This window comes from Lissotriton vulgaris, chromosome 12, assembly GCF_964263255.1.
Source record: "Lissotriton vulgaris chromosome 12, aLisVul1.2, whole genome shotgun sequence".
In the NCBI taxonomy this organism is placed as follows: Eukaryota; Metazoa; Chordata; class Amphibia; order Caudata; family Salamandridae; genus Lissotriton; species Lissotriton vulgaris.
Window position 1 is genome coordinate 482,416,849 of NC_141700.1, and position 27,477 is coordinate 482,444,325.

Genomic DNA, 27,477 nt, shown 5'->3' on the forward strand with positions numbered 1-27,477 from the left:
AAATTCAAGCAGGACATAAATACCCAGGTATTTTACAGTGCGAGTCATTCAGTAGAGCTGTCACATTTCGCCTGGTAATATTTGGGAGAAACTGTTAAAAAGTAAAACTTCAGACTTACTGTAGTTAACCTTGTACCCGCCAATGCGTTGCAAAATAATTGTAAACATTTTGTTCTGTAGCTGCCAAGTAGAGAATCATGTTGTTTATGCTAAATTTAGTATGGAATGTTAATTGTCAGAGTGCTCTCTCCGTGAATCACTGTGCCGGTCCCCAACCTCCCTGATCTCTCCTGTCTCTGCATCTGCAGCCAGATATGTCCACTCAGGAGATGCTTACTTTTGAGACGGTTCTCTCTCATTTGGATCGTCTTAGACCATCCTGTCTTTCTTCGGTTTCATTTTGACCAGATTCAGATGTTTCAGGAATCGGAGCGAGATTTTTCTCAGATGCAAGCCTTATGTTATTATTATTATTATATTATTATTATATGAAATTTGTAATGCGCTCAGCTTACCCGGGGGCATCCCGGCGCAACAGACCAGAAGGAGAGACTCAACTAATCACTACTGTGGAAACAAGTAGGTCTTAAGAAGTTTCCTAAATGGTAGGATCTTGGGCTCTGAGCGAATCTTGAGGGGCAAAGAGTTCCAAAGAGTCGCCACCTGCACAGAGAAATGCCTGCCCCCAGAACGAGCTCTCCTTACTCTCGCTGACTGCAGAAGATGTTTTTGGTCCGAGCGCAACAGGCGTGGGGGCTTATAAGGACGGGCCATGTTAGCAAGGATGGGGGGACCTTTGCCATGCAGAATTTTATGGGCTGTACATAGCGCTTTAAATTTCACCCGCTCCTTCACGGGGAGCCAGTGAAGCGCTTTGAGGGCCGGAGCGGCAGACTGCCTTCTAGGAACATCCATAAGGACTCTCGCAGCTGCGTTTTGCACCTGTTGGAGGGTTTTAAAGGTTGCTTCGGGAGCACCGAGAAACAGCGCATTCCCGAAATCGAGCCTCGATAGAATAAGGCCACGTATCAACAGCTTCTTTGCTGGATCGGGAAGCAGTGGTAACACCTTTCGGGCTGACCTCAGCAGACCAAAGCAAACCCCTGCGGTTTTCCTGGCGTGGGTCCTAAAGGACAGATCTTCCTCCAACCATACTCCCAAGGACTTGATCTCCTTCTTGGGGGCTGGTGGATCACCAAGAGACCGGGGCCAGCAGCTCGCAATAATGGAGGGACTGGAATTGCCCAGGAGCATCAGCTCGGTTTTACCTCCATTAAGCTTTAGGGCGGAGATAGACATCCAACGATAAACATTGGCAAGGCAGTCGTGTAACACCTCAGGTTGTTCTGCCAACTGAGTGAGGCCCACCACCAGCTGAGTATCATCAGCATAGCTGATGATCTTCACCCCCGAGGGGGCGACCACTCTTTCAAGTGGAGTCATATATATATTAAATAAGGTAGGGCTCAGCGATGAGCCCTGCGGGACTCCACATTGAAGAGGGAATAGGGCAGATTGCTCTGATCCTTCCCAGACTTGGTAGAAACGGTTGGAGAGAAAAGATCCCAACCATTTCAGGGCCGTCCCTGAGACACCTACCTCTGACAGACATTGGAGGAGCACCTGATGACTCACGGTGTCAAAGGCAGCACTCAAGTCCAGGAGGATCACTGCCACTGACCCTCCTATATCTAGAGTGCTCCTTGCTTCCGCCACTACTGCCAGCAAGGCTGTGTCTGTTCCCTGGCCGGGGCGGAAACCAGTCTGGGAGTCTCCCAGCAGGTGGTTAGACTCTAGATGGTGAGAGAGCTGACGGTTGACCAGCTTCTCTGCAATTTTTGAAAATCCAGGCTGAAGTGAAATTGGCCTGAAGTTGGTCAAGTTGGATGGATCCAATCCTGTTTTTTTCAATAAGGCTTTTACCACAGCCTTTTTCCATCTCTGGGGCACTGTGCCATGAGCAAGTGAAAGATTCATGAGGTCAGTCAGAGGGGTTGACAAGGTGTTAGCCACAAGCTTAAGATATTTTATGGGGACTGGGTCACTTGGAGATCCACTCTTCATCTCTAACAGGACTTTTATAACCTCCTCTTCCGAGAAGGGGCCAAAGGAGGCTAGCTCAATCGGACGACTTGTTGGACTAGTAGCCGGTTCAGGGATTTGAGGGATTTGAGGGGTAGCGGGCAAGGAGGATAATATTTTCTCTATTTTAGAATGGAAGAAGCTGGCCAGTTCCTCAAATTTTTCTTTGGGATTATCATGCACAACTGGCGGGACCGGGGCTTTCAGAAGTTCCTTGAAGATTTTAAACGATTCTCCTGAAGAATTACTTGCTCTCTCAATCCTATCGCTAAAGAAGTTCTTTTTAGCATCCTTCAGTGCGTTTTTATATTTCCTCATCTCTCTTTTATAATTGGCCCGGCTTTCTTCTGTCTGCTCTCTCCTCCAAGCACGTTCAAGCCTTTTACAAGAGGTTCTGAAACTCCTAAGTTCGGGGGTATACCAGGGAGCAGAGCCAATTCTTCTCTCCCTGACAAGCCTCCTTTTATTCGGGATCAGTAAGCCCAGAGAGTTGGTAAGCCATTCGCCCAAGAGCTGATCAGCGATATTGGGGTCATCTACAGGGTAAGGACAGGTTCTAGCTAGCTCTTCCGCCCAACTGTCCATCGGGAGCTTCGACCAGAGTCGTTCTACAGTATGTTGTCTTCAGTATGTTCAGCCTTTCCTTCTCTGTTGGCCACCTTGTTGCTGCAGCATCTGCTCTCATCTCTTCCTCTTGATCTGATCCTTCTGCACCAGGCTGTTCACTCTGCTCTTGTTCAAAGTTCACCTCCACAATGTCCTCTATCTCTGAGTCTGCATTCCCTTCGGAAGCTGTTTGGTATATTCTTTCTTGCTCGGTTGATTGTTCCGCCTCACCAAGAGTTCTCAAGATCTGACCTGTTCGTTCTGTTTCTGTTGCACTCTCGATTGCATTTCTGGGAACAAGAGGAGTCGTGTCCTCAACAGGTTCTGGAGCTCTGCAAGTAAGTGAAGCGTGGTTCCAGTTTGGCAATCATCCACTCTTCACTGCTGTGCTGGTGACCAGAAGCACCTGATATGGTCCTTGCCAGCGAGCATCAAGGCAGCTCTTCCTCACGTGCTTTCGGACAGGCACCCAATCACCAGGGTTAAGATTATGCAGCAGGTCTCTCGAGGTAGATGCAGTCGCAACTTCGACCCGGTGGGACACAGAATTAACCACATCAGCCAGTCCCTTACAATAATCCATAACCAAATCATATGGGATGTTTATCAATGCTGTAGCTGGCACCATAGGCAGTCGCATAGCTCTTCCCATCAATATTTTGTGAGGAGAGAGTTCTGTCCTCCTATCAGGAGTACTACGCAGACTCATTAACACTAATGGCAACACGTCTGGTCATTTCAATGAAGTTGACAAACACATCTTCGACACCCTCATTTTTATTGTGCCGTTTATCCATTCCACAAGACTAGAAGCCTCAGGCCTGTAGCTACTATGCAAGCTACTATGCAGTCTCTGATCAATTGTCAAAGCTATGCACAATAATTTCATGATTTCATTATGGAAGTGTGTTCCTCTATCTGTCTCCACTGAGGTCGGAAATCCAAACCGCAGTATCAGTTCCATTAAGAGCAGTTTTGCCACTGTGAGAGTGTCACATTGTCTAGTTGGATACGCCTCAACCCAACGTGAAAAGATACACACCACCACCAAAACATATCTTTGCCTATTACATCTTAATAAAGTCCAATTGTATCCTATTGAAAGGACCTCCTGATCTTCCAATGTGACTCATCGCAAACAGAGTTCTTTTTCCCATTCATTTGTTGAGATGTAACACACCTGTGACAGACTGCTTCAGCATGCACTGGAAATCGGGGGTTAAACCATGTTTGCCTAAAGACTCGCACCATGGCATCTCTTCCAAGATGAACTGCCACGTTAATCTGCCTTGCCATTGGGCTCAATAAACAGTTAGGTAACACTGCCCTTTTATCTGTCGATACTCAAATACCATCTTCTCTCTTTTCACATCCTGCTCTAACCCATGATGTAGCTTCCTCCTCTGAGACCTCACCCTGCAGCCGCTTCACCTCAACCCATGTGTAGGCCACAGCTAACAACATGCTGAGCTCGGTCTTTTCTGTGCTTTCTCCTACATACTCTCAATTAGAAACCTAAACATGTAGTGCACAAAAATGAGCTACTTCATCAGCATAATTATTACCCTTAGTGACAAAATCTTCTCCCCTCCCATTGGCTGCACATTTCACTACCGCTATTGCTTTGGGTCTCTATAAGGCTTCCAGTAATTGACTTACATATTCTCCATTACGGAAAAGGGATCCTGATGACGTTGAAAATCCCCTTTGTGACCATAACTGTCCAAAATCGTGAACCACTCCAAACCCATATTGGCTGTCCGTATAGTTAGTCACTCGAACTCGAACTCCATCTGCGATGGTATAGGCACGTATCAGAGCGATAATTTCGGCCACCTGAGCAGAATATACTCTGTTCAAAAAGGCAGCTTCTACCACCCCCAAAATGGTACACACATCAAAAGCTGCTCTCAAACACCCTTCATTGTCTCTTAGGCATGAACCGTCAATAAAAAGGATCAAATCAGATTCGAGCAACGGTTCATCGACAATGTCAGGTCTGGGTTTGGACAGTCATGCTCTTCACAATCTTCTACTTCCTCTTGTGGTAGAGGCAACAATGTAGTAGGGTTCAAGGTAGTACAGCATTTTAGAGTAACATTTTCAGAAGCCAATATGACTTGCTAATACTTTGTACGTCTGTTATTCATTAAATGCTGTGTCTTTGTTCTTGTCATTAACAGTTCTACTGAATGTGGCACATAAACAATAAGCGGGTGACCCATTACTATGCTTTCACATATCTCAATGCTGACACCCTTTGCAGCAACAGATTTGAGACATCCGGGAAACGCAGAAGCTACAGTATCTAATGTAGCAGAAAAATAAGCCACTGGTCTACAGGAACCTCCATGTGTCAGTACAAGGACGGCTAATGCGCATCCTTCTTCCTCACAGCAGAAGAGCAAAAACGTTGTTGTAATCTGGCATTCCCAGAGCTGGAGCGCGTCTTAGGCTCTCTCTCAGCTCATGGAAGGCTCTCAAGCAGTCATCATCCCATGGTACAGGATCACTAATGTCCTTTCGAGTCAACCTTAAAAGTGGCTTTGCTGGCAAGGAAAAATTTGGGATCCACTATCGACAATAGCCGACCATTCCCAAAAACATGCAGACTTCTTTCTGTGTTTTTCGGAGTTCCCATTTGCAGAATCGTCTCTATGCGAACTGGCGACTTCCTTCGTTTTCCATTTTCAATTCGGTGACCTATATACTGCACTTCTGTATGACAATACTGAAGCTTGTTTGGGGACGCCTTGTGTCCATTCTCTGCCAAATGATTGAGCAAAGCCACTGTATCGATCCTTCAAGCATCCTCATTCTCTGACGCGACCAAAAGTCGTCAATGTACTGTACCAGGACTGAGTTTTGGGGCATCACCAGCGCTTCAAGATTCCTTTTCAAACATTGGCTAAAGATAGAGGGACTTTCTGTATACCCTTGAGGGATCCTACACCATGTTATCACACGGTCGTCCATCCTAAACGCAAAAATATATTGGCTATCCACATGCAATGGTATGGAGAATACCGCCTGGCACAAATTGATGACTGTAAACCATTCGGCTTCACATGGTATCTGAAATAATATAACAGCTAGTTTCGGTACCGCAGGACAACATGGGATCACGATTTCATTGACCCTGCGCAAATCCTGCACTATTCTGTATTTACCACTAGGCTTCTGTAGTCCCATTATAGGTGAATTACTGGGACTTCCTCTTATCTCCTTCAGAATGCCTTGTGCAATCATGGACTCAATTACAGGTCGTATTCCAGCCACAGTTTCTGGAATCAATATATACTGAGGGATTCGTGGGAATTCAGCATTTGGTTTGACCTGTATCTTAACTGGTTCAACCCCTCGGATCAATTCTATCTCCTCACCCGTGAAATCCCATACCTTCGGAGCAACTGAATCTCTCAAGTCACATGGTAGGTCTTCTATTGCGAGAACCACGAACAGCTCTGCACACAAACTCATATTGGCCATTTTAAAATCGGCATTGTCATCATAGATTTGCAACCCCACACCCCTCGAAGTACATGATATGGCACAATTTAGCTTGCACAAAATATCTCGTCCCAATAGAATGACTGGGCTCGAATCGCCCACCACAAATTGGTGTCTGTCCTGAAAGGGTCCTCTTCTCTTAGGTAATTCATTTGTTAACAGATTAGTCATTTTCAAATTGGTTACTTCCATCACTTGGATCGTTATACCTGACCGGGATAAATCTGGGACCACTTCTGTCTGTACTGCAGAGCGCGCTGCTCCAGTGTCCAACAAAAAGGTAACAGGATGTCCATTCACCTCTGCATCTACAAACAATCCACTTCCAGAGCAGCACCCAAAGTTCACTCTCCCTGCACCCCCCTCTGACACTCATGAGGGCCTTTTATTTGATCTAATCTGTCCTGTATCCCGAAGTAAGTCATCTGACGATATGTCTGATTACTCATAGGTATTCTTGTGGGTTATGGTATCTGCATTTGGGACTCACAACCTCCCCCATACATGGATCTGGGTCTCGTCATAGTATTCCCACCTTCTGACATTTGTCCCTCCCCTCATATTGCAATTGCAATTGCAATTGATTTGCTGGATTCAATCTACACTTGTGCTTCCAATGCCTGATTTTGTGACAATAGTGGCAGGCTGTGACACGTTTTTGATTTGCCATCCACTCAGCTCCCATACTGGCATCTGCAGCCCTTCCTCCACCCTATCCAGGTTGAGACACCGTCTGTTGGTTTATTCCTCTACCACTTCCTCTTCCTCAACCCATCGCACCTCCAACCCCTTGCACCCAGTCAGGCCTTTCTCAACTGTACCAACATAAATGTTTTCTTTGTTTTCTTTTGTGCTGCCTCTACCTGTTCACTGCAGTAATTTGCATATCGCAAACTTTTGTCGACAGATTTATTCTGCCAACATATCAAGTGGTGCTGTATCATCAAACTAAGATCAGATCTCAATCCTAATACAAATTTATAAACAAACTGTCCAAAATCATTTGGCTCAACAGTAGCCAATCCACTATGTTGTTTGCATGCCACTAAAAGTCTCTCATAATGATCATGTACTGATTCTTTAGGATCTTGAGTAGTACGATCAATTTTAAGCCAATCGACAGTCTGCTGGGCCACTTTAGACTGCAACCATGTAATCACTTGTTCATATTTCTTCATCACCTCAGCTGAAGGACCATTATTCACCGCATCTCTAGCCGGTTCTGCAGCAGGTCATTCATTCATTTGAAAACTTTATTTCGATTCATAAAAACAGAATCATAAAAGTATAACATAGCATTGTACAGTTTAAAAGTTCCTACAATTAACTTCAGACCATTATAAATGTTGTCAATACATCATTTACAGGTCAATTTGGGAGAGAACATATATATTAAAAAAAACAATTTTCCAATACAAATACAATGAATAAATATTAGTGCCAACTATGAGCTAATTGCATTTATGAGGGTCAACAGTCCATAACAGTAGTTAATTAATATCGGTTTCTAATACTGAGTGCTACTCTGATAAAGCTAAGAACAGCATTGCATATTACTGGAGTTGATAATGAGAGTAAATGTTCGTATCCCTCTTTAAAATTACGGGATCCAAGAGATAACAGAATTGGTCTAATAAATCTATTCCTTGGATCTTTGTACAGGGAACAAAAAAGTATCAGATGAAGAGTGTTTTGAGAAACTTGATTGTTACAAGCACACAAGGGTAAACTCTCACACCAACCCACCTGTTGTGGGAATGCAAATAAAAAGTGTAATGTGTTCAGACGAAACCTAGTTAAATAAAAACGCCATTGTGTCTGCCCTATATATGAAAGGTAAGGTTGGTGATACAGCCTCCCCCTATGGTAGACCGCACTCTCACTGCTTCGCAACATCCCCAAATCCAAGCGGTACGCCTCTTTGGTAAGTTGCTTTGTTTCAGCGCCAATGGTCTCAACTTTCGAAAAGATATGGCCCAAGCCTATTCTAAGGAAAGTATCCCTAACATATGATAACCATGGGATCTTATCATAGTGTTCAAGGTTAAGACAATCTAGTAATATTTCCTTAGTAAGTTTCAAGTCGTCAGAGCGCCAAACCTTAATCCAGAGCAGCAAAGGAGAAACATGGATAATGTCACTCACAAATTCCAAGCCTACTTCAGTATGGCAAAAGAGATCAGAAGCGCTTGGTGAGACACATAAGAGGTGTTTTATAAACTTATTTTCCATAACTTGGATGTTGTTGCAGGATTGAGTACCCCATACACCCGCACCGTATGTTACAACCGGGATGCATTTAGCTTTGTATAGGGATTTCAATTCTGCAACCGGCCTCTGCCCCAATTTGCTGGAAAAACGAAAGATAGCTTCAACAGTTTGGGTAGCTTTTTGTACACGCGCGGACATTAACGGATCCCAACTTAGGGTTTTGTTGAATAAGTTCCCCAGATAGTTGAAATAATCAACTTTCTCGATGGTCGAGTCCTTTACCACAAGCCTGCGAGATTTAACCCCTTTCGGGCCGCAGACCATAGCAAAAGACTTGGCAAAGTTGACCCTTAGATCTAACCCCTGCATAAAAGTCTCAAAAGCATTTAAGCAAGTTTGCATGCTATTTGCAGTTAGGGTCATTAAGACCGTGTCATCCGCATAGGATAACATCGGTATACGTTTGCCATTTACCTGGGGGAAATCAGCACAACTTTCTAACAAAAAGGCTTCCAAGCAATTGGTATAGACCAGAAACAAAAAAGGGGCCAGTATGCACCCCTGGCGGACACCCTCAGTTGATGGTATGGGCTTTGTCATCTCCCCTGTGGGGCCGAATCTGATCTTTACTGTAGTGGCAGCGTGGAGTCTGCGAAGTAATGTGACCAATGGCTCCTCGAACCCCATAGACTCCATTATTTGCCATAATTTTCCCCTGCAAACAGTATCCAAGGCACTGGATAAGTCCATGAAAGCCAGGTGGATACAACCACGCTTGGCTCTCATGTACTTACCCATGAACAGCTCCAAATTTAGGCACTGCTCATTTGTGCCTTTACCCCGCCTAAACCCATATTGGGATTCGACGATGATTCCATTGGATTCGGCCCAAGTTTCTAAGCGAGCCAGAATCACTCTGCCCATTAATTTGCAGGACGCGTCTATTAGCAATATTGGTCTGTAACAACTAGGATCACATTTGTTGCCTTTTTTAAATATCGGGACCAATACCGCTTCTTGCCATGAGGTCAGGATATGACCAACCACAACTGCTTTAAACAGAAGTAATAAGAGGGGTGCCCAGACATCTGTGTTATATTTAAAAAGGTCCAGAGGCACTGCATCCGGTCCTGGGGCTTTCAAAGCTACACCCTTTCTAAGAGCAGCCTCTACCTCTGGAAGAGTCAATGAGAGACTAAGCGTGTCTGCTAATTCCCTCCATGTATCAGGGAGCCCTTCAAGACTGGTAACAAAAGAAACCCCCTTAGGATTAAAAATACCCCCATAATGTGCCTCCCATATACTCCCTGGAATGTGCATCTGCAAGGTTTCCTTTTCCTCACTTTTTAAAAAGGGACGATTTACGACATCCCAAAAGAGTCGGCTATCTTTTAATTCTGAGGCTCTGCCCAAGTCGTCCCATGCCTGTCTTTTTAGTTCAGTTTTGCGTTTAATGATGGCATCTCTATCAGTTTTCCTTGCCACTCTTACCAAAACCCTATCACGAGGCACTTGACGTAGGGCCTTTTAGGCTAGATTGTGCTCTGGAACATTCGGAATCAATCTTTTAGATTTATGAAGTTTTTAACCATAAGTCCTGAGGAAGGTGTTCGATCTGAATAAGCACCGAAACGCGTCGACAACTCTGTTTTTAAAATATTTTTTACTGTAATATTAGGAAGAATAAGTATATGTATGTATTTTGCTGTTTACATGTAATTGTTTGAAATTCTGAATACCAATGCTTGTTTTTTCTTTTTAAATAAATGTGATAATTTTTGATACATCTTTTTGTCTAAAGGTATATGTTTTTGAGGATACTGTATACTTGTCCTGCAACAGGGGTCTTACTCTATTGGTCGGATTTATTGTACAAACATTATCTAAGAACCACAGAAAGGAAACCCCCCTCTTTTGGTGTTACATTCGGAATCAAACCATTTATGAGTGTTACCCTTTTCCCCCCCCCATTGGTTTCAAAAGATGGGAGGCCACATTTGTTAAAAGAGCTTCAAAATGATCAATTATTAGATTCGGCTCACTTGACGGCATTAAGCAGACTTCGAGCCTTTGTTTATTTAATTTAAAAATCTCTTTCTCCAGGAGTTTGGCGTCAACCTTAAGGTAACCCCCTTATTCTGGCTAAACTTAATTGGATGTTCTGCAGTCTGCGTTCACGCGGGACACAGGGTCAAAACAAGTGGATTATGATCACTTGCGGGATTAACCTGAATCTGGAAATCTTTAACAAGATGAACATATTTTCTTGAAACTAAAACAAAATCTATAACACTCGTCTGGCCTCCCGCACCATGGAAGGTAGGAATACTCAACATTTTTGAGAAGCTAGACATATCTATGACACAAAGATCATTTATGATTATGATGTTATTTAAGGCCTCACCTTGCTTTGTATGCTTAAAATGTGCAAGCGGCTGCTCATCTAGTTCTACCAAGCCACAAACCCTTGAGCCACTGAACTTACACAAACAACAATTAAAATCACCTGCCCACATAATAAAAGAGGAGATATGCTTGTTGCTTTAACAATCTCATCCTGTAGTCTTTGTATAACCACTGTAGATTGGGGGTAAAAAATGTTGTAATACCAGTTGATTAGGAGCAGGGGGACCAAGAACAAACCCTTTAACACAAGTAATAGAAACCAAGGACAAGACACAGGGTTCTGCTGCAACATTAAAAGATTGGAAGCCATCCAAACCAGGGGATCCCCTACTCCATGTCTCCTGGAGGCAAACAATACCAAAGGGTTCCACAAATTTTAGCCATGCCGGGTCCTCTATTCTCCGTGAAAGACCAGCTATATTCAACGAGATCAGACGAAATAAGTGGCCATCAGTCATACTATCTGGATCCTCCATATGTGTTATTGCTTGTAACTGAGTTACCACATCAGCTTTCGGGGTCACAACCAATGGGCTACTACCTAAATCCAATGGAATAGATTCTACCTGACGGGGGCAAGTTTTTTCACTGTGTGGCAAGGTACCAGCAGTCTGACACCCACCGTCCATCTCATACCCCTTTGGAGTTGGTGGCCAATCCACTATCTCCAAACAGCTATATCTGTTTGTGGTAGGAAATCCTCTCCAGTGGTCCCTAAAGGAAGGTTCTTGTGTGGGATATCTGATGGAATTTCCTCCCCAATCCACCCTGGGAGTATATCTAATGGGGTTGCCACCCCAATCTTCCCAGTCTCTATCCAGTGCTCGGTTACCTACTCTTTGCCAATTTTGTCCATAACCTGAGTCATTGTATGTCCCAGGAGGGTAAAAGAAGGAAAGACGTTTTGTGTCTATTCCTTCAGTGGTGTTTCGGGGGCCCCAAGAGCAAATGTGATTCACTGTGCAGGGATCCTTGAAGTTAACCAGTATGCAGTCTCCCTGAGTCGATTTCCTTCTATAGCCCATCCAGGGGACTCTACGAACCGTTAAGATCTGGCTCGGCGCGTAAGGTGGTAAAGGACGATTCTTATTTAACCAGTGTCGAACCTTATTCATTAGTGCCCAGGGAGGTTCATCTGTGGTGTCAGACAACTCCGGAACCCCAGTCAGCACTACCACAAAGGGACTAGCCTCTGGGGGAAGATTGACTGGAGGTCTTGTGTGATTCCTTGTGGGTTTCTAAGGGGATATTACTGATCACCTTATCCTGCACAGCAGGGTCTTTGGGTTTTTCAGTAGTTTTATCCACTGCTACTATTGCTACAGCAGGAGATTTAGGTAATATAGGATGCCCTGTAGCCACTACTTTAGTTACCTTTGAAACCATAGGTTTGTTTGTGGTCAATTTGTTTCCCCCCTGCTTTAAAATCCCCGATGTTAATGGATCGTTCTTTTTGGAAACACCGACTAATTCGGCTAGTTGTCTTTCAATACGTAACAAACTAGTTTCTAAAGGAGAGAGGTAGGATTTAATTAGCTCTCCCACTTTTATAAGAAATAGGTTATCTACCCCTCGATCGGTCTCATTTTCTTTTTCATTTTCACCCCCTACTGAAAGAGTCAAAACATCTGTGGTCGTATTTCCAAGTTGCTCATTGCTAGCAGGGTTAGATGAGTTTGTGTTTCTATTTTCCCCCTTCTTCTGTATCAGGTTAGTTAAATTTTTTCCCTGGTGCATAGCTAGCTCGTGTGTCTTTTTTGCCCTTTTATTTTTCTGTTGATTCCTTCTTTTCTTAACAGCCCCCTCCCTATTCCCTCTTAACTGTCTTGTGACCTCTGGTGTGGTTTGCAATGATAGGTCAGGAGTTTTTTCCAGCTCTAGGCTAATTTGAGAGTCTGATAGGCATACCGAAGCTGATAGATCCACCACATTTGGTACTCTATACACATCAGCTCTGACCTCTATTAAGGTAGATTTTCTAGTTTGATCAGGTGTTTTAGCAGTAGCTAAATGGCCCAAGGAAGATCGTTTTGGAGGTCAACTGCTAGATCTTGAGAGACTCTACGTTCAAGGTCAGCAATGCCTTGGTCAATAAAAGAGTTTGCCTGAATGAGAAAACTATCTAAAGAGCCTACTATCTGGCCCCCTTCAGTGGCAGTTTTGCTCCTGCTTCCGTGTGTGGTCATTGTTACAGGAGAGAGTATACTAATCCAACCAACATCTTAAATAACACCATACACCAATATTTAATACTAGGGGCAGGAGAACATGCACACAAAATCTTATAGCATAAAGTAAATGGAGTTAGAGAGTGGGCCCGGTCCGGTCTTACACGGGCTCTAACGGGCTACAACGGGCCCGCCCTTGGCCCGGGCTTCACCCGGCGAGCGTTCCGCGTGCGCGGACGGGTACGTGACTTTATAGAAAGAGGCGGGAAGACACCGCAGGTGCGGCAGGTTAGTCAGCTGCAAGGCACAGTGGTAGTCGCAGTCCCGTGCTGCAGAAGTGCTCCCAAAAAGGCGTTTTCAGCCCGGAGTGAGTGTGGTCAGGTCCTCGGTGGGCAGAGAGCAGAGGCACAAGTTCCCATCTTCGAGCGGCACCCGCCGGTTCTGCCGCAGGTCAATCAACGGCACCCTTACATGCCGTCCATAGATCACCCGGAACAACTGTATAAAACAAGGTATTCAAATTAATCCATAACACCTTCAAAATCTTAACAAACCTATCAATTTGTTTATACTAGTCAGCAGGTTTCTCCCTCAGCCAAGAAAAATCATTAGTGAATGCTGCTAAATCACTCCTGCTCCATGGCACATGTACATACCCCCCATTCTATACTTCTGTCAGAGGGAAATTCCCTGCTGCTCCCATCCCTCCACCTGGCAGCAGAGTATCTCTTATCACTTTCGTGGCACTTTTCTTTTTAGACCATCTTTCTTCCCATTTATCTAATTCTCTCCATGGTCGCATTGCTATAATCAAATCTCTAATCTGTGCCTTTAATCCTGTTGTTCGCTTTTCCTCTAAATCTTGATCAGTATAATTCAATCTGCAGCTTTCCTGCATCAATTTCGTTTTGGTCAAATCCACCTTCTACCGTCTTGCCAACTGTACCAATGCTTCATGAGCTCGCTTTGCCTTTTTAGTAACATCCTTAGCTACAAATAACAACCTGCTTGGATCATATGTTTCAATCCTGTCCAATGGCAGATTCCCTTCTATCACTTCATCTATTTCAACTTTCAGTCTTACCACATCTAACAATGGTGCCTTCATTGCCACTTGTATGATTCTCTGACCCTTCTCACTTCCTGTTTCTTCCCTGCCACAACTTTGTGCTCTCCTTAGACCTGCACTCTCCTCCATTCTCAACACCGGACGACTTTCTCTCTCACAACTTCGACTTCTGCAATGGTTACCCTCACACAAACCCTGTGGTTGAAACGTTACTCTAATAATAATAATAATATTAATAATAATAATAATCTACATTTGTAAAGCGCGAACAATCACCCGTAAGGGTCTCTAGGCGCGGGGCGTCAGGAAGATTAAGCAAGCTATTGCCCAGAGTCACATGGGCCTGGGCTAATCTGCCGCCGGCACAGTGGATCGAACCGTGATGCCCAGATTCCAGTGTCAGTCACCCTGACCGCGGCACCACACCTCTCCCCAGGCTTCCTGTCTCATATCCGGCTCTTCTCTCTGTAGCATTGACTCCCTCCCTGGTGGAACCCACATTCTGATGTCTGACCTAGAATTTGCCAAACCTCCTGTTCATCTTCGTTCTGACCCACTGTCCAACCTTGATGGATCAGCAGTGGCTGGCAATGGAGTACTAGCTTCCATTGGCATCTGAGCCATCCCTGTTCCACTCATTGTAAGACTCACTCCTGACATAGTCTCTTTCCCTCTTCTGGTCTACTGTTGATTTTCATTTGCTCTCTCATTTGGGGATTAGTTCAAAACCACAGGTCTAATTGTAACTTGTACAGTAAGAGAGTCTAGTAATTGCATGGCACCTGGACTTCCTTTGTGCTCAGGGTCTGCACATCCTGACCCTCCAGACACCCCTGGAATTCTTATTCCAACTGCCAATCTCCCTCTTACTCCTGTTGTCTGCTCTTCTGAACCTGTTCGACCTACCCCTAAAGCTTCCTTAGGTTGCTGTGTTCTCTCCAGCTCCAACCTGGAATCACAAGGTGGAGGATGTTCTGCTAACAATCTTTCTAGAAAGCTATCATCTGTATCACTGTCCTCTTCTGTCTTACTCTGTCCTTCAGACGCTCCTTTCAGCAACCTGAATGGATATAAGCGTTCTCCCTCTATGGTATCTACTCTCCACCTCTTCAATTGTGCATCCCACTTAGCATCCTGATATGCCTTCATTGCTTTCTTCATTCTTCGCTGTGAAGCTTCTCTTCTCTGTATCATTGCTGCTCTCATCCACGCATCTAATGCCTCAAATTGCGTTGTCTGGGTGGAGGCTTCAGAGAAGACATCACTTCTCTCAGCTGGTATAGCACATCCAAATGAAATGACCCATAACGAGGGAAAGCCAATTCTCCCTCTTTCTCTGTTATTTTATGCCAATTTTGCAGACACACTGTAGTATGGAGTCCTACATTGGTTGCCATATAATGTGGCGGGGTATCCTCTGGTGGAGCTTCTTCTCCCACCCGAGTTACCACCCGTGTCGCCTCTACACAAATCATGCAACACCTTAAAACATCTCATTGTGAAAATAAATTATTTGCAATCCAGAAATCAGTATTGAACTTCGGATGAACTTCCACCAATCCCAGCGCGGCGTTACACCAACCGACCACAACTGGCTAACCACACTTTGAGTGACTGCATTTGCTCTTTGTCAAGGAGCACACCCACTCACAAGGTAGTTCTCTCTCGGGCCAGTGTTTTTGTTTTAACGTTATTACTCTGGGGTTGCCTTTGTGTTTAGAGTCTGATGTGATAGGGCACATTGCAGCTTTATCAGGTCCTGTCTCTTGCCAATGCTGTTTTGAATTTCTTTGGCGTGGCCTCTGTTTACCTGGCAACATGCTGTTATTTCACAGCATGCCAGATTGTATCAATTAGAAAGTGTCACTTTTTTCGTATGGTGCATTGAAGTGCTTTTATAACTGCACTCATTTATATCATGTTTGTATGTATTTTAATTGAGAACTACAGTTAGATTTATGAACCAGTCTGTATATCATGATTCAATGGCTTACCCAAGTGCTTTCAGTGCTCTTGCATGTCATGTTTTTACAGACCTTTAACTAGTATACCACTAGTTGAAGCTTTGCTATTTATCCCAATTTCCGGATCCATCATCCATCCATCCATCCATCCATCCATCCATCCGTCCGTCCGTCCGTCCGTCCGTCCGTCCGTCCATCCATCCATCCATCCATCCATCCATCCATCCATCCACCCACCACCCATTTAGGTCAGGGGCCAGACAAGACCTTTTGATGTTAACAAAATTATATGTATAAGTTGCTTGTACGGGGTTTCAAACAGACTTCATCCATTAAGCTGTTTATCTAGCGACTACAGCATGCTTCATGTGGCAGTGGGTCAGCACACTTCAGCCACTAGCTGGATTCAACTTGAGTTACAGCGTGCTGCCCTATCATAAAGAGATCTACAGACAAAGTAGTGCCAGGGTCTACTATAGTAATGCATGGGTTTTTGACTCCCCCCCCCCCACACACACACACAAAAAAATGTTGTCTGTAGCCAACACAGTTTTGTACAAACCAGGAGAGAGCAAAACAAGAATGTTCAAGCTTAAAGGCTGGCAAACAATTCCAGACCTGTCAGTTTTGCCAATGTGTAGTGTTTCCCAAAATGAAGTGAGAAGGAAACAAAGTGTAGAACAAGAGTCCAGTTTATTCGCCTCATCCACCAACAGCTTCAGGTCGTAACTGACCTGGAATCACAAGTACATTCCTATTCTAAGAACATGGAATCAATTACTATTCTAAGCAAGAGGGACTAGAATGTAGAGAGGAGGAAGACAGGTAAGAAGGCACAACATAACACATCTCCCTTCTTTACCAAAACATATTGAACAGAAGACTAAGTAAAAGAAAGAGATAAAAGAAACTGATAAATAAGCAGAAACCAATGAACATAACTTACACATAATCTTTCATGTACATTGGAGCACTGCGTAACCTTTGACTCCTCATACGAGAACTGGGTGAAGAGTTGAGACAAGAGCGAGAAGAGTTGCTTATGCCAAACAGATTAGATGTGATATCAGAGTCAGACTGAGAGAGGTTCTTTGACTTAACAACTACAACTCGACTTTTGTTCCAAATCCTCCCATCTTGTGTCTTGACGGCATTACCAAAAACTTTAATGACAGGCCTAACATTGGTATACTTGGACCAAGGCTGTCTCCCTACAGGTGCCTTTATTCTTATAAGGTCACCTACCTTTACTTCATGAAATTTAACACGTTTAACTTTGTCGAAATATGCCTTCCTACAAGTTTGTTTCTCAATTTCTCTCTCCCTCCAAGCACCCACATGATTATCCACAAATCCCTTCTTCATATTCATCCAACCTGGACACCACATCGTGTTCGGAACTCTACCTCTAAATAGCTCAAAGGGAGATTTTCCAGTGGTCGAGTGAGGGGAGTAACGATAAGCGTCTATTCTTTCTCTTAATACATCCTTCCAATCCAAGCCACTAGCTCTTGCGAGCTGAATGCACTCTTTCAATGTACGGTTGACCCTCTCAACTGCACCATTTGTTTCAGGGTGATATAACGATGTTCTCTTGTGTACTATTCCACATTTTTTAAGATAGTCCTCAAAGAAACTAGAACAGAACTGAGGACCGTTATCAGACAGTAAACTATTAGGGAAACTCTCTCTCAAGAATATGTCCGATAAAAACTTGATGACAGAATTAGAAGTAATTTCACTGACTGCACGAACCTCAATCCACCCTGAATACAAGTCAATTAAGACTATCAGGTAGGGAGTGTCAGAAACTCCTGTAAGAGGCCCTAAAATGTCAATTGCCAATTCATCCCAGGGATGATTGGGTAACTCCCTACATACCATGGGCATTTGCCTGACTTTTAGAATCTTATCACTTGCACAGCATTCCACGCATTCCCTCACCAAACGTTCTATTTCTAAGTCCATTCCTGGCCACCAAAACTGAGTACGAACCATCTCCTTGGTTTTTACTATCCCCAAATGACCAGAGTGTGCATGAGAGAGCAATTTTTTTCTTAAAGCGAAAGGAGGTATAAGTCTCAACCCACGAGTTAGCATGTCATCTGAAATTGAAAGTTCATGAGAAACAAGAGACCAAGGTTTGTCCAGACGCTTGTTATCTTTTAATAGAGACATTACCTTAACCAACTCCTCATCCTTTGACAATTCCTCTTTCCACTCTTCTTTACTTACAACACCCTCTGTGACCTCACAAACATTTAAATATTCATCTTCATCAACATAGTCATCTTCGCACCCCATATCATCACTTTTAACCAATCTAGAAAAACAATCAGCAGCCTTGTTAGACACACCAGGTAAATACTGAACTTCAAAGTCAAATTCCTGTAAAGATATGATCCATCTTCTAATCCGAGAAGAAATAGAATCTAGTCCTTTTTTACAAAATACTTCTTTTAAAGGCTTATGGTCAGATTTGACAATAAATTTAGTCCCCCAAACTAAATTCTTGAACTTTTTTAGTGCCCAATATATCGCTAATGACTCCTTTTCGATTACAGAGTAGTTTAACTCCGGACCACGAAGACACCTGGATGCACATGCAATTAAAGACTCATGGTCATGTTTATTTTGTACCAACACCGCTCCTAATCCCTTTTCACTTGCATCAGTAAAAATGAACGTAGGTAAACCAGGAACAAATGCTTGCAAGGACGGAGCTTTCTTCAATTCCTCTTTTATACCCTCAAATTCCTTCTTACACTCATCTGACCAGACAAAAGTGACACTTTTCCCAGTGAGTCTCCTCATGTTCTTTGTCTTGTCCGCAAAATGTACAATAAACTTCCCATAAAATTCTACCATCCCTAGAAAGGATAATAACTCTTCTCTATTGATAGGTTCTGCAACATTACTGATGGAAGCAACCAAATCCGATTTTGGAAAAACCCCTTGACTCTTAATACAATGCCCTAGGTAATTTACTTCTTCTAAGCCAAATTTACACTTCTCTTTCTTAAGAGTCAAACCAGAATCAGCCAGTCTTCTCAACACTTCACACACACGCTCATTGTGTTCCTGCAAGTCCGACCCATATACAAGAAGATCATCCTGGTAACATTTTACCCCATGAAGACCCTTAAGTATGTGTGTCATGATTCGCTGGAATACCGAGGCAGCTGATATCAATCCAAATGGCATCCTTTTGAACTTAAAAGTACCCATCGGTGTTACAAATGCAGTCAAGTCCTGACAAGAAGTGTCTAGTTCTACCTGGTGGTAGGCAGATGCCAGATCCAGGGTAGTGAAGTATTTCGCACCCTCTAATGTGCCTACAATTTCATCTATGTTAGGTAACGGAAATCTGTCCACCACCACCTCCTTGTTTAACGCTCTTAGGTCAATGCACAAACGAATCTCACCAGTTGGCTTCTTCGCAACCACAATGGGAGCCAACCATTCCGTGGCTTCTACAGGCTCTATAATGTTATTTGAAACTAACTTTTCGATCTCTTCTTGTACCTTTACCTGTTCCACTAGTGGAATCCTTCTAACCTTCGCTACTATAGGGATAGCATTTTTCTTAAGCTTGATACAATGCTTATAGCCAATTAAACATCCTAACTTGTCTTTAAACACAGATGGAAATTTTCCAGCAAACATGTCAGCAAGATTTTCTACCTCCTGAATTCTCACCTGAGGTGTGGCATTAGGATCAAGTGTGACTCCAAGATCACGTTGGTCTCTCCAACTAATTAGTGCATCCCCAAAATTGGTAACATAAATTTTTCCAGGAATGATTCTACATCCTAATTCCATAGTGGCAGTGAAATAACCTAAAATCTTAATGGGTTTACTGCCATACCCTAGCGGTAAGATGTCACTCTTGAACAGCTTTACATTTTTTCCAAAGGTTTTGTGCAGAAGCTCTTCATCAATCATAGTGATCTGGGAACAAGAATCAAATTTAAATTCAATCATGGCACCATCTACCTTAACTAAATGTGTGGGATGTTCTAATACTCCATCACTAACCTGAAACGTAACCGTTTTCACTTGTGGTTGTGCCCATTTCTTGTACGTATTATCCCTTTTATTACCTTTTGTCCTACAACATTTTGAAAAATGACCTCTTCTCCCACACTCATTGCAAATAACTTTCAAAGCAGGACAATTTGGTGAGTTAGCTAAATGTCCGGGATTGGCACACCTGAAACAAGAAAATTTGTTAGACATATTAAAATTCGGATTAAATCTATTCGTCACATTGTCATTCCTCCCACTGTCTTCTTTTCCCTCTTTCTGAACATGACAAACTACTTCCTCTACTTTGGATTCGGCTTTCTTCTCAGGTTCCACCATCTTCTCTTTTTCTCCTTTCAGTTCATCTACACATTTGGTCATGTGTTCGACTTGTTTTGCTATCACAAGTACTTCCTCTAAGGGTGGTTCATCCTTTAGCCATAACTCTTTACGAATGCTGTCATGAGCACATTTTAAGACAAATTGATCTCTTATCCTTTCTTCTAATGTTTGTCCAAATTTACATGAAGACGCCAATTTTCTTAGAGCGGACACGTAGTCTTCTACAGACTCATCTCTCTTCTGTCCTCTCAAGCCAAAATGGTATCTCTCCATTATTGTGCTCAATCTTGGAAGATAGTGACGGTCTAATTGCTCTATGGCTATTTCGTACTCATTTAAGTTTCGCTGTTCTGCTGCTGTGAGCTCTGGCAAGTGTTCTAGTACGTCCTGTCCTTCACCTCCTAGACAGTGTAAAAGTAAAGAAAGTTTCCTTTCTGCACTCAGGTTTGTGCCACAAACTCTCGCATAATTCGCAAAAATCTTCTTCCATTTCTGCCATTTCACACTAGGTTCACCTGGACTTATCAAAAAGAATGCTGGTTGGGTGACATTCTGCATTTTTTTTTTTTAACCCTTTTCTTTTCCTTTTTATTTTATGTATAATATAGTCTTTCTTCTCCTTATCCTTTATTGTGTCCTTAATAAACTTTTCTTTATTTTCTTGTAAAGAAATGTCATTGATAAAGATTTAATTGTGTTAAAATTAGCTTCTCTTTGTCTACCTTTTTTTTTTAGTCACAGTAAAGCAGGCTTTGTGAGATCATCTTTTTTTATAAAGACACGTTCTATTTTTCTACAGAAACGTTCTTTTACTCTGTTAACAAAGACAATCAGGGTTCTTTTCTCAATATTTGCGTTTCCTTCTATGCAAAACGAACGTTCTTTCACTCTACGTTCTTTTAACTATGAGCAAAGCAAGGACAACAATCAGTATTCTTTTCTCAAAATGCGCGTTGGTCACTGAGCGCAACGAGGCTTGAAACGCAGCGTGACTTCCTTCACACGTTGCGTGTTACGTCACTGAACCGCATGAAACCTTCCTGCTTCACGCGCTGAAATCTATCGCGCATAGAGAAACGAGCAGCGCGAGCGCATTTAACGGCTCAATTAATAAACAATGCGCGTTGCTATTTTTCTTCTTTTACGTCCCCTTATTTTTTATATTAACCTCCCTCCGTACTCCTCACCACATGAAGGAGTTTTCTTTCTTCTTTTTTAACCGTCGATTCAGCCGCTGGGAAGACTTCGCTTCCTTCCGATGGAATACAGCCGCTGGGGAGGTATTTCGAGAAGAGGACAGCTGCGTGTTGAGGCGATGTGAGGTAGGATCGTCGCCAATAATAATGTAGTGTTTCCCAAAATGAAGTGAGAAGGAAACAAAGTGTAGAACAAGAGTCCAGTTTATTCGCCTCATCCACCAACAGCTTCAGGTCGTAACTGACCTGGAATCACAAGTACATTCCTATTCTAAGAACATGGAATCAATTACTATTCTAAGCAAGAGGGACTAGAATGTAGAGAGGAGGAAGACAGGTAAGAAGGCACAACATAACAAGTTTTGCCAATGTTTGTTGGTTGTGGTTTCCCGTCATGGCATTGATTTGAAGCAATTGTGCCTTTTAAAGCACACTTTCCCTAGTATGTTAGATAAAAATCCACGGGTTTTAAAGGCCGTTCTAAGAGAAGCTCATAAAATAATCCCATACATTAACCTCTTCCTTGGTACCAGGAGGCACTATTGACTGGGAGTAGAAAATACGCGCCTTTACCCAAAATTGAGTCTTGTTTCTACTACATAAAAGGTGAAATATTTTGTGCCCCAGCAACAAATGTACTTTTCTAATTAATACTTGATGAAAGTGTATTTTCTGGGGCTCTTGCCGTATTGTCAGGAAGCAGGAAGACTAAAAATATGGGCACAATAGTCCAGACTTTCCAACTCCTGTGGTGCAGCCATTTATCACTGCATATTGTCTCCATTCCCATGGTCTCGAAATTGAGGAGTTGATATCAAATGCACACAATGGCCGGGAAGGCCCTGCACAGAGCACGTCTTCAGCTGATTGGCGGCTCTGTGCAGACTCGTTCCATTACGGGCTGTGAGGTCTACCCAGGACACTGGCGGCCTCAAACTTTGCGGGGGAGGGTTTGTGTCGAAGGGGGGGCTGTGAGTTAGCCCCCTCTGAGGCCGCCCCTGCTCACACAGTGAAAGGTTTTCACGAGTTGGCAGGCGTGGTTAACGCTTCGAGGTAAGACATGGAGGGGCCATTGGGCAGAAATGGGACTGGACTGTCTGCGCCTCTCATAGACTTGGTCCAAAACCTGCAAACAAAATAACAACACTCTAAAGTGAATAACATTGTGGGTTTATACTAACATGAGGCCTCTGTCCAAGTAAAGCCCAAAAGATCACTGCTCTGCAGTTAAACATATAACGAATAAAACGTTGTCTGTACCCAAAAAGCATGTGTTTTGTGATGTTTCATGAACAGAAGACACAGAATTTCAAAGCATGACATAATATAGAAGGGTTGGATTCCAAATGTTTGTCATTACAACCAATGAATCGATTAGTTGGTGCAACAATACTAGAAACTATCACTTCCTTGAACATCTCATTGATTAAAGCTGTGCGTATTTAATTAAGATGATGAAATCATACATTAGTAAACACATGAAAATCCTAGGTTCTTCAACTACCAGCAGTGCTCGGATAAGAGGCCTTGAACTTCTAACAGAAACATAACCTTCCCTCGGACAGCAGAATGATTCCGTCTACATTTGTTTAAGTCCGAGGCCATGGCTGCGGCTGTATTTTCGTTGATTTTCTCAAAGAGAGAAAGGCACATGCATGTGGAAAGCTTGTACCAAGTGTCAACTAAGTACAACTGTAACCAAAACGCTTTTACTTAATTGTTTACAGCTTAGGTTCCGGGACTGAATCCAGCATCCAGTCCTGTGGTTAGCAAAGTAAGCCTGAAAGTAATCTATTGCATTTTTATAGAGAAACCCATTGAGCTCAATGTTACATTGTGTTTAGAATTGTATTTCCTATTGCAACCCCAGTAACTATTGTACTTACTAAGTATATTGCCTGTCTGCAAAGTCATTACCCAAAGTCACTCATATTGAGAAAAGTATATTTTGATACCTGTTGGTTCTAAAATAAAACAACTATATCTTTTGATATAAAAACAAAGGAAACCAGAACGAATCCATCACCTGCCGCCTTCAAAAAAGAAGTCAAAGCGATCCTCTTGGCTCAATTCATGTGATCCTGTCTGTTCTGCTACCTTTCGTTTTATTGTTCCTATCTATGTATTTATCCTCAACTAGCTGACATTTGCTCTGTCAAGATAACTGACTTACATGTTTACGTTGTGTACCATGTTTGCACCTATCCCTTGTTTTTATTACATTTTTTGGTTTCTTCCTTACACTTGTCTGTAAAGCGTTCTGATACTCGTAAGAGTCTTGTTCGCGCTATATAAAACCTTCAAAATAAATAAATAAATAAATAAACATGCCTTTTTCTGCGCATTTCACAAATGATTGTCAGTGTAGTCTGGTGCAGTCTACTTATGAGAGCTGAAGCATGCCTAAATAAATAACTATTTTGTAGCAAATGAAAACTCTCTTACACGCATGAGTTTAAGTAGTCACCAGGCTCATTAAAGATGGTAGGGCAATGAAAGACACACAGGTTCGACGTACAGTAGAGCTGCCCGTCAGCTGCTGTGCATACAGCTGTGCATACAGCTCCTCCTGTCAATCAGATGAGTTCCCATGAGATGCAGTGGTGCACAAAGGACCAGGAATATCTGCTGCATCCAATTTCTACTTTTCCCAAATCACAACTAAATAGAAAAGACTCCATTAAGAGATTCCTTTCGGAGGCAGTTTGGTATGTAGTGAAATTGGGAGCTTTGAACCAAACAAGCCCTCTGAAATGCTGAGACAGGTATAACTTGACTTGGGTGAGGAACTTGCACCCAAGCTCTCCCAGCTAATCGGAGTTATGAGCTTCTGGTCAGCATTCTGCCTGTAGGACAGGTCAGGCACAGGGTGGCCTAGAAGTACTACAAATGTTGTGACCCGCTGTCAGTGGAGATTGTCCTGAGGGGCTTCTGTTGGAGATGTTCAGCTAAAGAATGTGTGTTTCTGTTATAGACCCTGGTGCTGACGCCTCCCTCTGTGGCATGGCAGCCACCAGCGCTTCCGGGACCAACGCAGTGCGCTACGGCACAATGAGGGAGAATGTTGTCAATCTGGAGGTGGTGCTTCCTGATGGGAATATCCTGCACACCGCCGGCCGGGATCGACGCTTCAGGTATGGGGGCGCGGGAGGATATTGGAAGCTCAAGTTCATTCTCTATGATAATAGGCACGCCCTTAAACCGTATTACTCCCAAGGTGTACGTCTCCTCATGCCAAAGGACTGCAGACAGGTATCAAGTGTCTGTGATTGTTGAACGTCATTGAGCGAGGTCTGTTTTTGGCTTACAAATCAATATTTAAAGTGTCGGTGCCCTTAGGTCTTGATACTCGAGAGTTCGCTTGGTACAGTTGGAATTGAGTAAGTGGGTGCTTTATGTCGCTAATAAGGGTGTCAGGTGAACCGCAACACACTTTGCCCTATTTTCTGCACTCATGTCACTTGAAGAAATGTGGTCTGAATTTATAGGAAAATAACTTCAAAAGTGCCCTAAGATTACTGGTACACACCTGCTACTAAACAAAGCATTTCACCCTACCACTTTACACACATCACTGGCACACAAACTCTAAACTTAGAGGACTTACAAATGACAGTTGCTAGCTAGACCACACAAGCTCCGATTCACTGAACACAGTGTTGCACTACTGATGATCTAAGTTTAAATCAACCTTCTGCATCGAAAAAGAGTACGCACTACCTTTGATTCTAGACCACTGGGACCCAAATCCCCAAAGTCATAGTTTTATATTTTTTATAATTTTTATGTTCTGAAAATGTTTATTCAGCAGTGATGTTGCAATCCACAAATTATATGCTAATAGTGCTTATGAGTATCTCAGAAAAGTTATTTTTAAGAGTGATTATTACCAAAGTGATGCTTATTATTGATGTTTACAAAATGTCTGGCTAATAGACAGACATGTGAATGTACAATTTCAGATAGACGAAAGATCTGGTAGTTATCTTTGACCTGTAAATCTTATTTATTAACAGAACTGCTGAGATCTTCACTGGTTGGGCATTCTTTTGAACATGGTTTAAACCTATCTTTAAGAAGGGGATGGTAAATGATCTTGTGGCATATAGAATCCTCTCTTTAATTGATGTCTCATCCAAAATATTTGCTCAATTGTTGTTGATGATTGAGCCAAGAATAACAAACTAGTATGTATTGAACAGGCTGGATTTAAATCTAGCCAGTCAACGGTGCAGCAGATTTTTACATTAAATTATATATCACGAAAAATCCACCAGAAGGGGAAATGTACCTGTATGTGTTGTTGATTTTAAATCAGTCCTTGGTTTGATTAACTTAAGGCTATTATAGCTAAAGCTTATGGATACTTGACTCCCACAAGAGCCACTTTGCTTCCTTTTAGCTTTCAATTCGGAAAATTAGAGCAGGATTTTACTGGCCCGCAAGGAGTAAAGAAGATAGCGTGGATTTCAATCAGTAATAGGTTGGAACAATCTTGCATCACTACACCACTGCCGATCTCTTTTTCTAAACTATCACCCAGAGAGCCGAAAGAGGCAAGGGCAACATACCAAGAGTCGATGATCGCCATGTGAACTCACTATCTGCTGTCAATTTAGCCACTTTAGATGTTACATCCATAGTTCTACAGAGACAGCTGGTTGCCTTACAAACATAATAGGTTGAAAATAACACTTAAAAAGCATGCATAATATCTGGGCAGGAAAAACACTAGCTTTAGTTAGCATCTTGAGGACACCAGATTGGAGTGGCGGGTCTCATCAGTAACTGAGAGCTATCTTTGATGAAAAAGTTTCCTTTAAACAACATAGCTTAGTCAAGGATTTAGCCACTTCCTATGGGTTGTTTGTTTTTTAGGTCGAGCATGGGCAGCGCATGCGCTGCTCTACGAGCCATGCTGTATTCAGGTATGTACTTGAAGCCCTGCCCACTCTATGCTCATATTTGCCATTTGCTTGTGTTATTGTCCTTCGTAAATGCTGGCTTCTGATTCGTTATTAGGCTTGTTAGTCCTTCCTTAGTACCGCCTTGTCTTCATTTGTAACCGCCCCTGAGGACTGGCCCTTTTACTTCCGTTGTTACATGGTACATCTTCTCTAGTCTGTAAGCACTGTTTTCTTCAATGCGTTTCTCTTACTGCAGGATGGCAGGAGGGTCTCTCCTGTGCAGTTGTGACCACCGGCATGTTTATTTAACTTGTAGCAAACAGGGAGCTCTTCAGGGGCCATGAGAGACACAAGGAAGCAACTCAGCGATGCCTTCAAGCATTTGGAATGCAATAGGTGGGTCTCGCATTTATGCAAGTTTGAGCTATTGACATTGTAAATGACAATGCTTTTATTTATGTTTTAACTAAAACATAAATACAAGGCATTGACATTTACAATGCCAATAGCTCAAACTCGCGTAAATGCGAGACCTATTGCATTGCCGATGCTTGTATTATTGTATTATTGTGCAATTCCATGCTCTGTAAAAGTGGCGTGTTATTCCATTTAGCGCATCTTCCTCCTCCTCAAAGGGAAATTAAACACTAACTCGCTTTGGAATTTGGGAGCGGTCTAGTAGGTGGTAGCGCAGGGTTGAGCGAGTGCACAGGTGTAACCCAAAGTTAATGTTTGTAGGGAAATTATCTATTTATAGCAAAAAGGTCCACAGAGAATGGTGAAGTCCGAGATTGCGATACAAATTGGGAACCACGCTCACAAGTGTCTTTGCATTCTGGGATTTGTAGTCTTGTGTTTAGCGTTAAAAAATAAAGATTTCAGATCCCAGATTGTAAAGGAAAAAACCCGGAGTGGATTAGTTGCTCTGAATGAGTGTAAAACCCACTTGTGGGAGTTTGTCAGTCCTCATATTTTGAAACACGCCGCAAG

At 42.9% G+C, this 27,477-nt stretch overlaps 1 protein-coding gene across 2 annotated transcripts in view; it reads left to right on the forward strand.

Moving 5' to 3' along the window:
• The window catches only part of LDHD (lactate dehydrogenase D), a 735,651-nt gene that overhangs the window by 352,579 nt on the left and 355,595 nt on the right, over positions 1-27,477 (forward strand). For both annotated transcript variants that reach the window (XR_015302444.1, XM_086945224.1), the window contains exon 5: positions 24,555-24,714. Coding sequence is in view for 1 of the 2 variants with exons in the window: in XM_086945224.1 (XP_086801350.1) it covers positions 24,555-24,714 (160 nt within the window). In the remaining variant the exon portion in view is untranslated. The remainder of the gene's footprint in view (positions 1-24,554; positions 24,715-27,477) is intronic.